Source organism: Oryza glaberrima, chromosome 11 (genome assembly GCF_000147395.1).
Source record: "Oryza glaberrima chromosome 11, OglaRS2, whole genome shotgun sequence".
Classification (NCBI taxonomy): domain Eukaryota; kingdom Viridiplantae; phylum Streptophyta; class Magnoliopsida; order Poales; family Poaceae; genus Oryza; species Oryza glaberrima.
Genome location: NC_068336.1, coordinates 1,912,623 through 1,926,673, shown reverse-complemented (window position 1 = coordinate 1,926,673; position 14,051 = coordinate 1,912,623). Strand labels below are relative to the sequence as shown.

The 14,051-nt window shown below is 49.9% G+C and overlaps 2 protein-coding genes and 1 pseudogene across 3 annotated transcripts; 2 read left to right on the top strand and 1 right to left on the bottom strand.

Annotated features, from left to right (window-relative positions):
- The first annotated feature begins 514 nt into the window (after positions 1-514).
- LOC127754484 (uncharacterized) lies at positions 515-2,884 on the top strand (annotated as a pseudogene).
- A 902-nt stretch (positions 2,885-3,786) lies between these two features.
- Positions 3,787-7,770, top strand: LOC127754478 (phosphatidylinositol 4-phosphate 5-kinase 6-like). Of its 2 annotated transcripts, XM_052280028.1 has the most exons (8): positions 3,787-5,122; positions 5,266-5,433; positions 5,639-5,804; positions 5,889-6,005; positions 6,098-6,291; positions 6,460-6,552; positions 6,659-6,715; positions 7,080-7,770. In XM_052280028.1, the coding sequence occupies exons 1-8, from the start codon at positions 3,801-3,803 to the stop codon at positions 7,369-7,371; spliced, it is 2,409 nt and encodes an 802-aa protein (XP_052135988.1). In that variant the 5' UTR covers positions 3,787-3,800; the 3' UTR covers positions 7,372-7,770. The 2 variants fall into 2 exon arrangements, with proteins under 2 accessions (XP_052135988.1, XP_052135987.1); XM_052280027.1 differs by having other exon boundaries at positions 5,639-6,005.
- A 73-nt stretch (positions 7,771-7,843) lies between these two features.
- Positions 7,844-10,802, bottom strand: LOC127754477 (uncharacterized). The gene has a single exon (XM_052280026.1). It carries the CDS (start codon positions 10,759-10,761, stop codon positions 8,101-8,103), a length of 2,661 nt encoding a protein of 886 aa, XP_052135986.1. The 5' UTR covers positions 10,762-10,802; the 3' UTR covers positions 7,844-8,100.
- Between the last annotated feature and the right edge of the window lie 3,249 nt (positions 10,803-14,051).

Here is a 14,051-nt window from a genome sequence, read left to right as displayed (position 1 = left end):
GGCCTAGTTTCAGCTCCCGCCGCCACCGCGCTCTAGACCCTGCCCGTCGCCGCTCCAGCCTGTGCTCCCCGCGGCCGGCCGAAGGGGAGAGAAGAGAAAGAGAAAAAAAGAGAGAAGGGAGGAAGAGGGGAGGAAGAAGAAAGAGAGGAGGAGGATGACATGTGGGGCCCACATGTCAGTGTGTCCCACAATTTTTTATGTGTGTGAATGACAAACAGGTCCCACATATACGTTTTTAATTCAAATGCCACCTAAGCGCCACGTCAACCCCACATACTAGGTCAACATCACTACGTCAGCGCCACCGCCCTCCAAAGCTACAAGGGAGTCAAATTGCACCTGTTTCAATAGTTCAGGGGGTCGAGATATCCGGTTTTGAAAGGGAGTCAAAGTGGACTTATTCCTTGTGAAAAATACAAGGGAAAATTGTGTACCAGTGTAACCTCGGCCCAAGCATATATAACCGGGCCAGATTGTGTCCAGACCAAATGGTGAAATGGGCCAAAGATTAAAACATGGGAAAGTGCCGAGCTTACTAGCCAAAATCGGGATGGACTTCGAGCCACTCCCCTCCGCCGCCGGCGACGCCACCGCCGACGAGACTCCTCCCGGTCGCGCCGTCTGCAGCTCCGGCTGCGGCCGCCCGTCCACCGTCTGCCTCTGCCCATACCTTCCCGCCACCCCGCTCCCCACCTCCACCACCGTCGTCGTCCTCCACCACCCGCACGCCCTCCGCCGCAACCCGCTCTCCACCCTCCCCCTCCTCGCCCGCTCCATCTCCAACCTCCGCCTCATCCCCGGCCGCCGCCTCCTCCCTTCCTCCGGCCCCCTCATCCCGAACCCCGTCCTCCTGCTCTTCCCTTCGCCGGGCGCCGCCGACCTCGCTTCCTGGTGCCGATCCACGCCTCCCGCGGCGCGCGCCAACCCGACGCTGCTACTGCTCGATGGGACATGGAGGCAGGCCAAGGAGATGCACGCCGCCAGCCTCCCGTTCCTGTCCTCCTTCGCCGTCCCCGTCTCGCTGCCCGTCGACTGCGGCGTTGACGGCGACAGCATGTTCGAGGGGGAGCTTGTGGTGAAGAAGGAGCCGCACAAGGGGTGCGTGAGCACTATGGAGGCCGTCGCGAGGGCTCTGCGGCTGCTGGAGCCGGAGGGGAGGGGAGCAGAGATCGAGGAGACGATGGTGGGGGTGCTCAGGGCGATGGTTGCCTTCCAGGCTGAGCATTTGCAGCATCGGCCGATGAAACCGAGGGTGAAGATGAGGAAGAAGAAGGATATCAAGAGGGAGGAAGAGATGAAGAGGGATGCCAGATTGGAATGACTTAATCACTAAACTACTGAAGCATCTCTGGACACATTGGAGTGACTGAATCACTGAACTACTGATTACTGAAGCATCTCTGGACACTGGACATACAGTAGCTCATTGCCGAATCGTTGCTGGTCATTTTGGAGGAATATCGCTACCACTATCACCAATGAGCAAGGTTTGATCTCTTTTGGAAGCATAGTCTACGGTTACTAGTTCTTTATGAAAACTAAGTGAGTTGATTACTATATTTTGATGGCGTATCTCAAAAATTGCCGCAACCATGCATGTTTGACTGTTCGAAATGTTTCAGGATTCACCAAAGTACCTAGATAGACTAGACTATAGGAGGATCATGAATCATGCTGTTCTCTGTTCTGAAGACACTTGTAGGGCTGAAGTTCTCATTGGAACTTAGGAAGGAATGGACTTTATATTTTTCCAGAGTAAACAACACTGTTTATGCTATTGGATAGCTGGGCTTGGGGGTTTACATGAACAATTCATGGTAATTAAAGGAATTGATAATCATCATGTAGCCAATGCTAAGCTTGACCATACCGCATATGTGCTGAACTCCTGCTTGGCTTTGTTCTGCATCAAAGAAAATTTTATTTGTTCAGATTTGGTTTAGAAATGTTTAGCAATGTTGTGCTAGCTAGCAATTCAGAAATGTTCAGAAATATTTGTTTAGATTAGTTCTGAAATGTTCAAATATGTTCGGAAATATTTGTACAGATTATTTCTGAAATGTTCAGAAATATTTGGTCAGACTAGTTCAGATTATTTCTTGAATTCGTATAAGTTCGGAATGTTGCTATGTATGTTTTTCAGATGCACATGTACAGAACTTTACAAATGTAGTGGCCTAGACTAGAGCACTGTATTGATCATCTTCTTTTAGAGGATTTATGATAAATCTTGTAAGGGCTAAAGGGCATGACAATTGCTAGTGCCCCTGTGGGGTTACTTTCAGTTTCAGTAAGATTGACCTGTATATCTGTACATGTGCTAGTTATACAGTAAATCATCTGCTGTAGCTAGCAATTCCACTATAAAACATGTCAAACTTGGCATATTCTTACCTTGATGCAATACATGTGAGTTACTGATCAAGTAGTATTCAATTTTGTAGGCAGATGCTCACAAGAATACTCATGAGTTATGACTTTTGTGAAACATGTTTTTCAATTACAAGAAACAAATGCTTTAGGTTGATATTACCTCCCTGATTATCCCAATTCTTTCATTCGTTTGATTATGAACAAAATGCCGTGGAGTGCAGATTTTTGTTTGAAGTGCAGGACATTTATAATACTGTATTAGTGGCATGACATTTGGTCTTGTTCGGGTTCAAAAAACATTTGGTCTTGTTGCTTACTGATTGTGCTCCTTTTTATTTTGCAACTTATGTGACCTTGACCTTTGGAAGTGATCAAGAGAAGGAGAGGGCAGGAGATGCTTGAAGAGTTGCTTGAGCAGCAACAGGTATTGGGAACTGTTCTCGAGTTTTGCTTTTGCATGCAAGTTGGAGATGATATTTCTTGGACAGAAATATGAGCCGGTTGAAGATGGATTTCTAAGCAGAATGTGGGTTGAATGCAGTTTACTGATGTCAGATTGTTTTGGAGCTGTATCTATGATTTTACTGGGTTAGATTTCCAAACAGTACTCTTTTGTAATGTTCTCTTGCTTGATGTAATGCTTTTCTGCCACTATATGAGCTCTGACCTAGTGAAAACTAGACACAACCTAAAATTTCTTGCGAGGTGACCCAAGTCGTTTTGTTACCTTTGTTCTGGCTGTTAGTTTGTAATATCTATTAGATTTGCATACTGGATTATTGGTGATACTACGTAATTCACTGTACATGAATATCGTGGTTGCTGTTTTAGATTTTTGTTGAGACAGATAATTTAGTTATTATCAGGTTCAGTTCCTTAGCTCCCACTATCCTGTCCTGATAGCAGTTCGATCATCAGTTTTGGTCTGCGATTTCATCGTAGGCTAGTATGCACATGTTGGAGTAGTACTATTGGAAAGGAGTATCTACTGTTTGACCTGAGCATTTGAACAACGCTAGCCCCAAAACTGAAGTCAACGTGCTGAATCTTGGGAAGACAAATGATGCCTTTTGCCATGGAAAAACATTTCAAAAGTCCCCAATACCGAAGCAGAAATGGTGATGCTACTACTGCTATTTGTCTCTCTTGCCTATTTTTAGAGCACTCATGTCTTTCTGCCTCACCGCTGCCTCTGCCTCCTTCCAAATGCTTCGCCCCCCGAGCTCTCCTCGGCGTGCGCGGCGCAGCGCCATCCACCCCGACAACTCCTCCCAGCCTCCAACCAATCCAAACACATTTTCTTGCCCGCCCCTGCTCCCTCCACCGCGCCACCCATCCATCGCCAGCCATGCACACCCTCGCTCTGACCACCCTGTCACGTTGAGCTACGCTCGGAGGAGGACGCCACGACGGCGACCGGGAAGAAGATGAACCCGCTCCCTCCCCCGGCCAGCCGGCTGTGGGAGGCGAGCATCCGCAAGCTCAAGTACTCCACCATCCTCCGCGGCTCCGTCGTCCCCTCCGGCGCCGCCTTCGATGGTGCGGCGGCGGCGGCGGCCACCGGAGGTGACCCCGTCACGCTCACGCCAAGCCTCTCCGTCATCTCCTCCACCTCCAACACCATCTACCAGTACGAAGACGGCGACGACGACATCGACTCCGTCCTCGACGACGTTGACACCGACGACGACGACGTCGACGAGGCGTCGCTCGGCGAGCCCAGCCACTCCGACCAGCTGCTGCCCAGCGGAGACTTCTACCAGGGCGACCTGCGCGGCGACCTCCCCCATGGCGCCGGCAAGTATCTCTGGACGGACGGCAGCATGTACGAGGGGTCGTGGCGCGGCGGCCGCGCGGCTGGCCGCGGCAAGTTCTCGTGGTCGTCCGGCGCCATCTACGAGGGCGACCTCGCCGGCGGGTACATGCACGGCCAGGGGACGTACATCGGCGAGCTCGGGGACACGTTCGCCGGGCTGTGGGCGAACAACCTCCGGCACGGCCGCGGCACGCAGGCGTACGTCAACGGCGACGTGTACGACGGCCACTGGCGCGAGGGGCTGCAGGACGGGCACGGCCGGTACATCTGGCGCGGCGGCCACGAGTACATCGGGACGTGGAAGGCCGGCGAGATGCACGGCCGCGGGACGGTGATATGGGCGGACGGCGACCGGTACGACGGCGCGTGGGAGGACGCCAAGCCCAAGGGGCAGGGCACGTTCCGGTGGTCCGACGGCGGGATGTACATCGGCCTGTGGTGCCAGGAGTCCGGCGAGACGCAGGGCAAGGGCGTGTACTACCCGCCGTCCGGTGGCCCGGCGGTGCCGTTGTCCCGGGAACCCAAGGAGGTGATCACGAAGCTGCTCGAGGAGCTGGAGATGTCCGAGGGGAAGACGGTGTCGCTGCTGCCGTCGCAGAAGGTGCTGACATGGCCAGGGGTGGAGCCCGTGACGAAGAAGCCGGTGTGGCGGCCGCCGGAGGTCGCCGCCGACCAAGGGATGTGGCGGCCGCCGGAGGTCGGAGCTGACCAAGGGAGGAGGTCGAGCAGGAGGAACAGCATGTCGTCCGATATTGACAGCCTGGTTGAGGGGGAGGACGGCGGCGAGGAGAGTCGCAACGACAGGTCATGGGTGCGGACACACTCGTGTATGCGCGCGCCGACGCTGCCGAAGCCGGGGAAGAAGCAGGGGGAGACCATCTCCAAGGGGCACAAGAACTACGAACTGATGCTCAACTTGCAGCTGGGTATCAGGTGGGATGATTTGCTTCATGTTGTCTACTAATGTTATTACACGTATTGCCATTTGATTTATTGTTGTTTTCTGAATGCTGATGAATTGGTCTTGTAAATTCGATGCATTTGACATTTGTTGATCATGTTATTTGGGGATACAGACATGCTGTAGGAAGGCAGTCAGCTCCTGCTTCATTGGATCTTAAATCATCAGCATTTGATCCGAAAGAGAAGGTGTGGACAAGATTTCCTCCTGAAGGATCAAAGCATACTCCTCCTCACCAGTCATGTGATTTCCGGTGGAAGGACTACTGTCCATTGGTTTTCAGGTCAGTATATTAAGCTACTGTGGTAAAATATGTGGTCGTTTTTGAGATAAGGAAGGCAAATTACATCCCAGTCTCTGCATCCAGGATGCAATATCATTAAATGTTCCTTATTTATTTTGTTCTACAGATAGTAAACTTCATTCTCTTAACTGTTGTTGGAAGCTTCAAAACCGGTGTTGATTTGTTCGTGTATAATTTACCACAGGACTTTGCGCAAGCTCTTTGATGTTGACCCAGGAGACTACATGCTCTCCATTTGCGGGGATGATGCACTGCTGGAGCTTTCATCTCCCGGTAAAAGTGGAAGTTTCTTTTATTTCACCAATGATGACAAGTACATGATCAAAACAATGAAGAAAGCAGAAGTTAAAGTAAGCTCCATTCTTCCTTGTTTAGCTAATTTAGAAGAGATTCAACATTTCCTGTTGCATTTGTATCTTTTTTCTTATGATCAGGTACTTCTGAGGATGCTTCCAGCCTATTATAAACACGTTCGTTCTTTTGATAATACTCTAGTAACAAAATTTTTCGGCCTGCATTGTGTTAAAATTACAGGAGCTATTCAGAAAAAGGTTAGCATATGCTATGATTAATTGATCAAACTGTAATAAGAAAAAATGATGCCTGGCAATTGCTCATATTTTGTTATCATTGATAACTACAGGTTCGGTTTGTTATAATGGGGAATCTTTTCTGCTCCAACTATTCAATCCACAGACGCTTTGATTTGAAAGGATCATCACATGGTCGCACAACGGACAAACCCATTGATCAAATCGATGAGACTACCACTTTGAAGGACCTTGATCTCAATTTCATTTTCCGGTTAGAGGGATCATGGTATGAAGATTTCTGCAGGTACTTTTGCTCTCCCCAAATTGCATATGTAGAATGTTCCCCTTTCTCTATTTACTACTTGTACTAGAAAATTATTTCTCCAAAAAAGTATGTGTATTTGAGGTTCCAAAGCCAATCTGTGCCAGCAGACATTCTTAAATATATGCAAGCATTTTTTTTTCATACCAGGCAAGTGGACAAGGATTGTGAGTTTCTGGAGCAAGAGAGAATTATGGATTACAGTCTTCTGGTTGGCGTTCACTTCAAAGACCGATGCAAAGATATGTTCACACTATAGTGATTGTTTTGAATACTTACAGTTACAATCTTTTTTGATGAGATGCATTTTAATTCATGGGCCTGAAAATACTTTTTTCATGGTTACAGACAGCAGCAGTCCTGACAACGAGACAACTCAAACTGCTCTTGAAGATGAGGAAAGAAGGTAGTGTGTTTTCAGGACGCATTTGTGTCTAAAGCATGGTTATAATAGGCTATTTTCAGTTAAATACAGTCATACGTATTTCAAAAAGGTGAACAAATTGCTTTCCTGACGATTTTAGAACATGGTGAACTTTTTCATCTAATATATTAGATACTATTCTTCAATAAATTTTTAATTGAAAAGAAGTGCCACTGCTTTCATCTGAAGAAGCTTCTATCTTTCAGGACACCACTAAAGAAGCTTTCACAAAGCAGTTTCTCTGTTCTACTGCATTAGCGGCCTCCTCTATATTATATGCACTTTGACAGTTAGTACAGAGAAATATTGATTCCAAAGAAGTAACACACTACTTATAATTTTGCAGAAAAGCACCAGTCAAGCTAGGGATCAGCATGCCCTCAAGGGTGGAGAATGTTGTGAAGAATCCTGAAAGTGAATCCCAGCTCATTGGCGAACCTACAGGGGAATTCCAGGACGTTATCCTGTTCTTTGGAATCATTGACATCCTACAAGACTATGATATCAGCAAGAAGCTTGAGCATGCCTACAAATCCATGCAATATGATCCCAACTCCATATCGGCTGTTGATCCAAAGCAATACTGCAAAAGGTTCAGGGATTTCATTTACAGGGCTTTTAGTGAAGACCTACAGTAAATACTTCATTAACAAAAGGGAACACTCTTAATTCTTAACTGAAGAAAGCATAACGACCAGCTGATGGATGTTTTTTTGGCCATTTCCAGGACTATTTTGTAGGTAAGATCATTCATTCATTATGTTGTAGATGGCAATACGTAATTAGTCTGACGGTTTCTGCCCCTGATGGGTGTATAGATTTTGTACATTTCCCAAATCTTTTCATGTGTAATTACTAATTAGAAGTAGTGTAATTGTACTCATGTCAATTGACTTGAAAAGGATGTAGGACAGAAATTGTTGACCATGTAACAGTTCTTTCATTTTTGTTTTACTTATTTCCTCTTGTAGCAAAATAGTTGGTATGCGAGAAATACTTAAATCAATTTTACCGTCCAGTAGTCGGTATTGTTTTTCCTTTTAATAAAATGACTTCCAAAATTCTCCTCAAGATAATTATGATTTTTTTAGTTAAGTTACAAGATGTTACTAAAAAACAAATCATTACAAGTTATGCTAGTACAATGAGTACAAAAGGTTCCATACATTGCAACTGGAAGCTGTCAACAATTCAAAAACAAACAACAATGTACAGAAAAGAAAACAACTAAACTAGAAATTCCTACAAATCCTAGGAAAAACCCCTCTCTCTGCAGGCAGAGTTGTGACTGTACAGAGAGGATCACCATCCATCTGGGAAGAATGGAAGATGCCCCATATCAGGGGCCATGGAGTCAGGCTTAGGCTCTACAAATCTTCGAAGGAGAAGCAGTGTGTAAGCTTCTCCCCCACCTTGTCCATCACCTTCTTCATCCATCTCGCCACACCAATGGACACCACCACAAGAACAACGATGTACGCCGAAACCCCGACGAGCAGTGCCAAGATGTAAGCCGACGTCGTCACCCTCCTGCAGCTCCCGGCGGCGTACGCGCCCATGAGGCCGAACAGGTCCAGTATCATGGCGGCGTGCAGCGCCAGGAGCGCCGGCTGGGTGTTGCTCACCCTCTTGATCAGCAGCAACACCATTATCACCAGCGACGCCATGAACGACGTCGCGTTGCAGTAGAAGAAGGCCTTGTAGCGACGTGCATAGTTGGTCAGGAGGACAGGGTCACCAACGATGTGCTCGGTTTGGCCGTCATCCCAGAGGCCACCGGGCGGGCTCATCGCGGCTTGGTAGGTGACGGCCGCCGCGAGCGCAGCGAGGAGCAGCAAGTATTTGGGGAGCTTCTCGTCCCAGAGATCGCGAGGCTCGTCGGCGGCCGTGTGCGGCAGCCGCTCACCGGCGTCCTCCTCAAGCGGCGCCCCTAGCTTGGAGAGGAGGCTGTTGACGAGACGTCGCAGCGACCCCGACACGACCAGTGCGACCTGGAACGCGATGCAGAGCAGAACGGCGAGGACCAAGACGAAGACGTAGACGGACGTCTTCACCTTCCTGCAGCTGCCGGCGGCGAAGGCGCCCATGAGCCCGACGAGGACAAGAATCACGCACACCCGCAGCGCGTACGACCGGATTCCTCTCGCCGAGAGCTTCCGGTTCACCAGCAGCATGATGATGGCCAAGGACGCGACGAACGCCGTCGTGTTGCAGAAGAAGAACGCCAGGTAGCGGTGCCGGTAGTTGTCGTTGTTGAGCACCGGGTCGCCGACATGGCCGGACTTGCCCTCCTGCCAGAACCCGCCCGGTGGGTTCATGCCTGCTTCGTAGGTGAGGCTTGCTGCAAGAATCGCGACGAGGAGCAGGAGCTTTCGCCTCTTCTCCAGCTTCCACTCCTCCTCTTCCTCCTCGACATGCTTCTCCAACTCAAGCAGATTCTTGAGCCATTCAGGCATACGTTGCTTCAGCTTCTCCCTCACCCGTCCTCGCCATGTCGCCCATGTCGGAGATACCTCGAGCATGAACACCAAGACATGGATACCTACATAGAGGAACACCGGCAGAACAAGAACCGAGACGTACACGGATTTGGACGCCTGCCTGCAGCTGCCAGCGGCGTAAGCTCCGATCAGGCCAAACAAGTTCAGAATCATGGCGACCTGCAGCGCACAGTACTTGATCCCCTGCGTGCTAATCATGTTGCTCAAGAGGAGGATGAGGATGACCAGCGACGCGATGAAGGCGGTGGCGTTGGAGTAGAAGAACACCATGTATCGCCGGTGATACGTGATGTGAAGAACCGGATCGCCGGCGAGGTAATGGCGGTAACCGTCGGTGCCATCGCTTTGCCAGAAGCCTCCCGGTGGGTTCAGTCCTGCTTGGTATGTGACGCTCGCCGCGAGAATCCCAAGCAGGAGCAAGTACATGCGAGATTTCTTGAGAAGAAGGTAGGCGTCGCCATTGCCTTGGTTGGATAGTGTGATCTGCTGCTGATTTCGCTGCTCCAGTTCATCCAATTTCAAGCACTTCTGCAGCGTCTCTCCGGCGCGGTGGAGCCAATCCTTCACGGGCTCGCTGAAGAACACCATGGCCTGGATGGCAATGTAGAGCAGGACGGCGCCCACCAACGCGATGACGTAGATGGACGTCTTGAAGCTGCGGCAGCTGCCGGCGGCGAAGGCGCCCATGAGCCCGACCATGGCCGCGCCCACGCACACCCAGAGCGCGCTCGACCGGAACCCGTGGCGCGACACGGTCCTGCTCATGAGCAGCATGATGGTGACCAGCGACGCGACGAACGCCGTGGTGTTGAAGTAGAAGAACACCATGAATCGGTACGGGTGGTTGCCGCGGAGCATGGGGTCGCCGGCGAGGTGCTGGTTGTCCAGGCTGCCTAGCCAGAACCCGCCCGGCGTGCTCAGCCCGGCTTGGTACGCCACGGTCGCCGCCAGAGTCGCGAAGATGAGCAGGTACTTGCGCGCGCGCTCCACCCGCTCCGGCGCGTCCGGCGCGCTCACCTGCGCCGTCAGCCCGTAGAGCAGGACATGGGCCGAGACGTAGGAGCAAACCAAGATGACGAGAACGAGGATGTAGGCGGACATGGCCGCCTCCCTGCTGCTGCCGGCGGCGTAGGCCCCCATGAGGCCGAACATGTCGAGTGTCATCGCGGCCTGGAGCGCGCGCAGCCACCACCGGCGGCGGCACAGGAAGCGGACGAGCAGGAGGTTGACGATGACGAGGGAGGCGACGAACGCGGTGGCGTTGCAGTAGAAGAAGGCCTTGTAGCGGCGAGGGTAGGTCTTCTGGAGCACCGGGTCGCCGGCGAGGAGCTCGCCCACGTTGTCCGTCCAGAACCCGCCCGGCGGGTCCAGCCCCGCCGTGTAGGTGACGGTGGCGGCGAGCGTGGCCAGCAGCAGAACATACTTGCGAAGCTCCCAGAGGAACTCCGCCTCCTTCGCCACTGTCGAAGTCGCCGGCGCCGGAGCTCGCCGCGGCGGCGCGGCGTCAGCGTAAGCGTCAGCGGCCATTCCCCCTCCTAACGCGTCTAAATCCGAATTGTTGCTAGCGATGTGTTTGTTTTCTTGAACTTCACTAGCAAATGGTGGTGATTTAATAGTGACCGCACCCGCGTTTTGGGAAATTTCTTGCCGCGTTTGCGTCGCGTCGGGAAGATTTCAAGCAAATTTCCTGACCTGACAGGAGTCCCCGCCATTTTGTCCCTATCGGGGACGGCGGCGACTGCAGAGTACTAATCTGCTTACTTCATAGTACGGTGGTAGTAATAGACTAGTAGTGCTGCCTCCATGGACTCCGGCCGGTAGGTGGCAGCAACAAATCCCTGGAAATTCGCGCGTCGCTGCACACAAGTGCAAGCGTTCTTCGCAGTCCAGACTGTCCAGTCGATCGAGATCACTCGCCGTGTCTTCACTACCAGTCGGCGTGGTGATGTACTGAGAAATTGCGCCTGCGCTGCGCGGCTGCGCGTTGAGATTTCTCTGTAGACGTTGGGGTTGCGTCGGCGTCGCTCGGTGGATTTCACGCCAAATTCCCAGAAGAGTACTGGAGTGCAAGTCTGCAAGACTGATTCTGTGAGTGGCATGTGCTTGATTTCGTCGCGGCAAGGACTAGGAAAGCCCGAGGACGAGGACGACGAAGACTAGTAGAGACAGTGTGGGGTTTGTTAATGTTGACTGCATTGACTGACTCGTTCACACTTCACACAACACACGTACACTTACTTTCCACGTCATGGTGCAACAGAAATTTCTTTCTTTGGTTCAGATAAAAAACTGATCACTTTTTTTTTCCTGCTTTCATGTTATTGTGTAGTTTGTGTACTCTTCACTTGTTGGGCTTCATATACCTGGTTCATACTCCCAGTAGTAAATCTGACAGCCTAATCTGTTCTTCGATCGAAGTGCAAATGTTTCATCTCTATATATTTATTTCAGATAATCTTGCAGAGATTGGTTATAAACATATGTTTCATATTTTTCAGCATATGTTTTTTTTTAAGAATTACTCAGTACAACGGAGACACTCACAACGCATGCGCACTCACCCCTATGAACGCACGTACGTAAACTCTAACCCTATGAGCATCTCCGAAGGCTGGGCCGGCAAATCCTTAAGATTGACGAAGTCACCACAGGCACCTCACTGTTGACGGGTACGTCGCCTACCACTGAAAGCACAACGCCATTAAATCCTGGAAAATTCGCTCCCATGGGGAGTCGAACCCAGGACCTCATGTGTTCAGCAAGGATAGAGTTCGGACATACCACTGAAACAAGAATCAAATAGGGTAATGGGGGTTCGGGGTTTTGATCTCCGACCGCTAGTGCCTGTCCTATTTTTGGGGGTGGGGCCTTCTTTTTTTAATGAGGTTAGAGAATATAAAATTAGAAAATGAATTTACTGTAACAAACGAATATTTTCAACTACTAATATTAATTGTTCTATCCTAGATTTACATTGCATAAAATTCAATAACATATTTCTAGTAGTGTTTCAAATCAGACTATTAATATATGGGTGCTTTCAAATTTCGCCTTTCATTTATGAAGCTCAATTGTGAATTTGGGATACATTGCTAGTATGGGAAGATAAGTAAAGTAATGCTCCACTTTTTAGGAATCTCCATTAACATGAACCAACAATAAACTTGAGCTGAATCATACTAGTTCTATACCAGTTAAACTGAACAAGAAAGAGGTTTTAGTCACACAGCTCTGAACTCATCCAAGCTAATCCTGCCATCACCATCTTTGTCAAAAACATGAATCATCTTTTCACAGTCCTCATGCCTAGCATCCTTATCATCACATTTTGCAACTCTAAGGAACATATGAACCCATCACCGTCAAAATAGAATACACTGTACGTTTCCTCTAATTCAACATCTGTTGACTGTAAATCCGCAATTGCCTTTTTCAGATTACTTGTGTGCACTAAATTCTAATCCTCATCCTATTAGCACGTGAGTTTTAGCTGTTAGCAAGTAATAACAGCATCTACTGACCCAATCATCGACGTGACGCACGGCATTGCAAAATACCCAACCAACTCGATCGCCATTTTCCCGCTTCTCGGGAGCTTGAAACAGAGGGCCGGGGGGTTCGGAGATCAAAGGAAGCCAGCCCATTCTGGAAGCCCACTGCCGGGCTGCACCATGCTTCTACGAACTGGGCTAAACAGGCCGACATTAACGTCCATCATGGGCTGCACGCCCGGAAATTAAAGCCCAACACGTGCAGTCTACCTCCATATCAATCTTTTTGTTCGTCTCCTCGACATACCATGCCGATCACGTCTGAAGACGAATCAAATTCGTATACTATACTGCCTTATTCTGCCTATAACAAAACAGTAGGAAATCGAGATTCATCTACCCGTTGTCTCTAATCGACTCATCGTTAATCTTGTATCCATCGCTAGGACGGAAGCTAAGCTGCAAAGTGCAAACCAATCAATGGAGCGCACACGACGTGTCGATTCTAACCGGCCGCCTCTCCGGGACGCTAATCGGATCCGCGTGGAGACCATGATGCGGGGAAGAAGATACACGCTACTGCACAGCCCACCGGAGGCACAGCGATACACTCGCTATCATCAGCTTCCTCACAGGGAGATGCGGCAGCGAAGATGGCTACGGGATTACTTGGCCAGCGTTAGCGAAGAGATGGATCGAAGACGGCTACAGGCACGAGCCGGCATCGACGACCATCGACTGGAGTCGCTGCACCGGCCGAGGCTGGGGGAGACGAGGGAGGAGGCGTGCGCCGTGTGCCTGCAGGATTTCGGGGAGAAAGACGAGGAGCTCAGGATGATGCCGTGCTCGCACTCGTTCCATCAGCGCTGCATCTTCGGTTGGCTTGCGATCAGAGACAACTGCCCCGTCTGCCGCTCGGCGATGTCCTCGTACAACGATGTTTTGGAGGAGCTGCACGCTGAGCTAGAGCAATGGATACAGGTCTTACAGCTACGATTCAACAATGCTAATTGACCGCGCACCTCCTATTTATGGGGGTAAAGATCAAGTTTAGCAATGTACCTATGATGCAGTTTGGTTCAAATGCACTTCTCCAAATTTTTTGGAGAAGTTGAACTTGTTAATTTTGAAGCGGTGTGTGATTACGTCGATGCTCTCCTTTGATCACGATCCTAATTCCAGTTTCTTTCTCCATTGTTTTGCTTGTAGTTTCCTCGTCTTCAGACGCCCTCTTTCTTAAATTTGAATTTGAACCAAAAAAAAACAATACGATGAATCGATGATCAAACTCACCATGTCCGATAATTGCTTGTACTTAAACCGCTT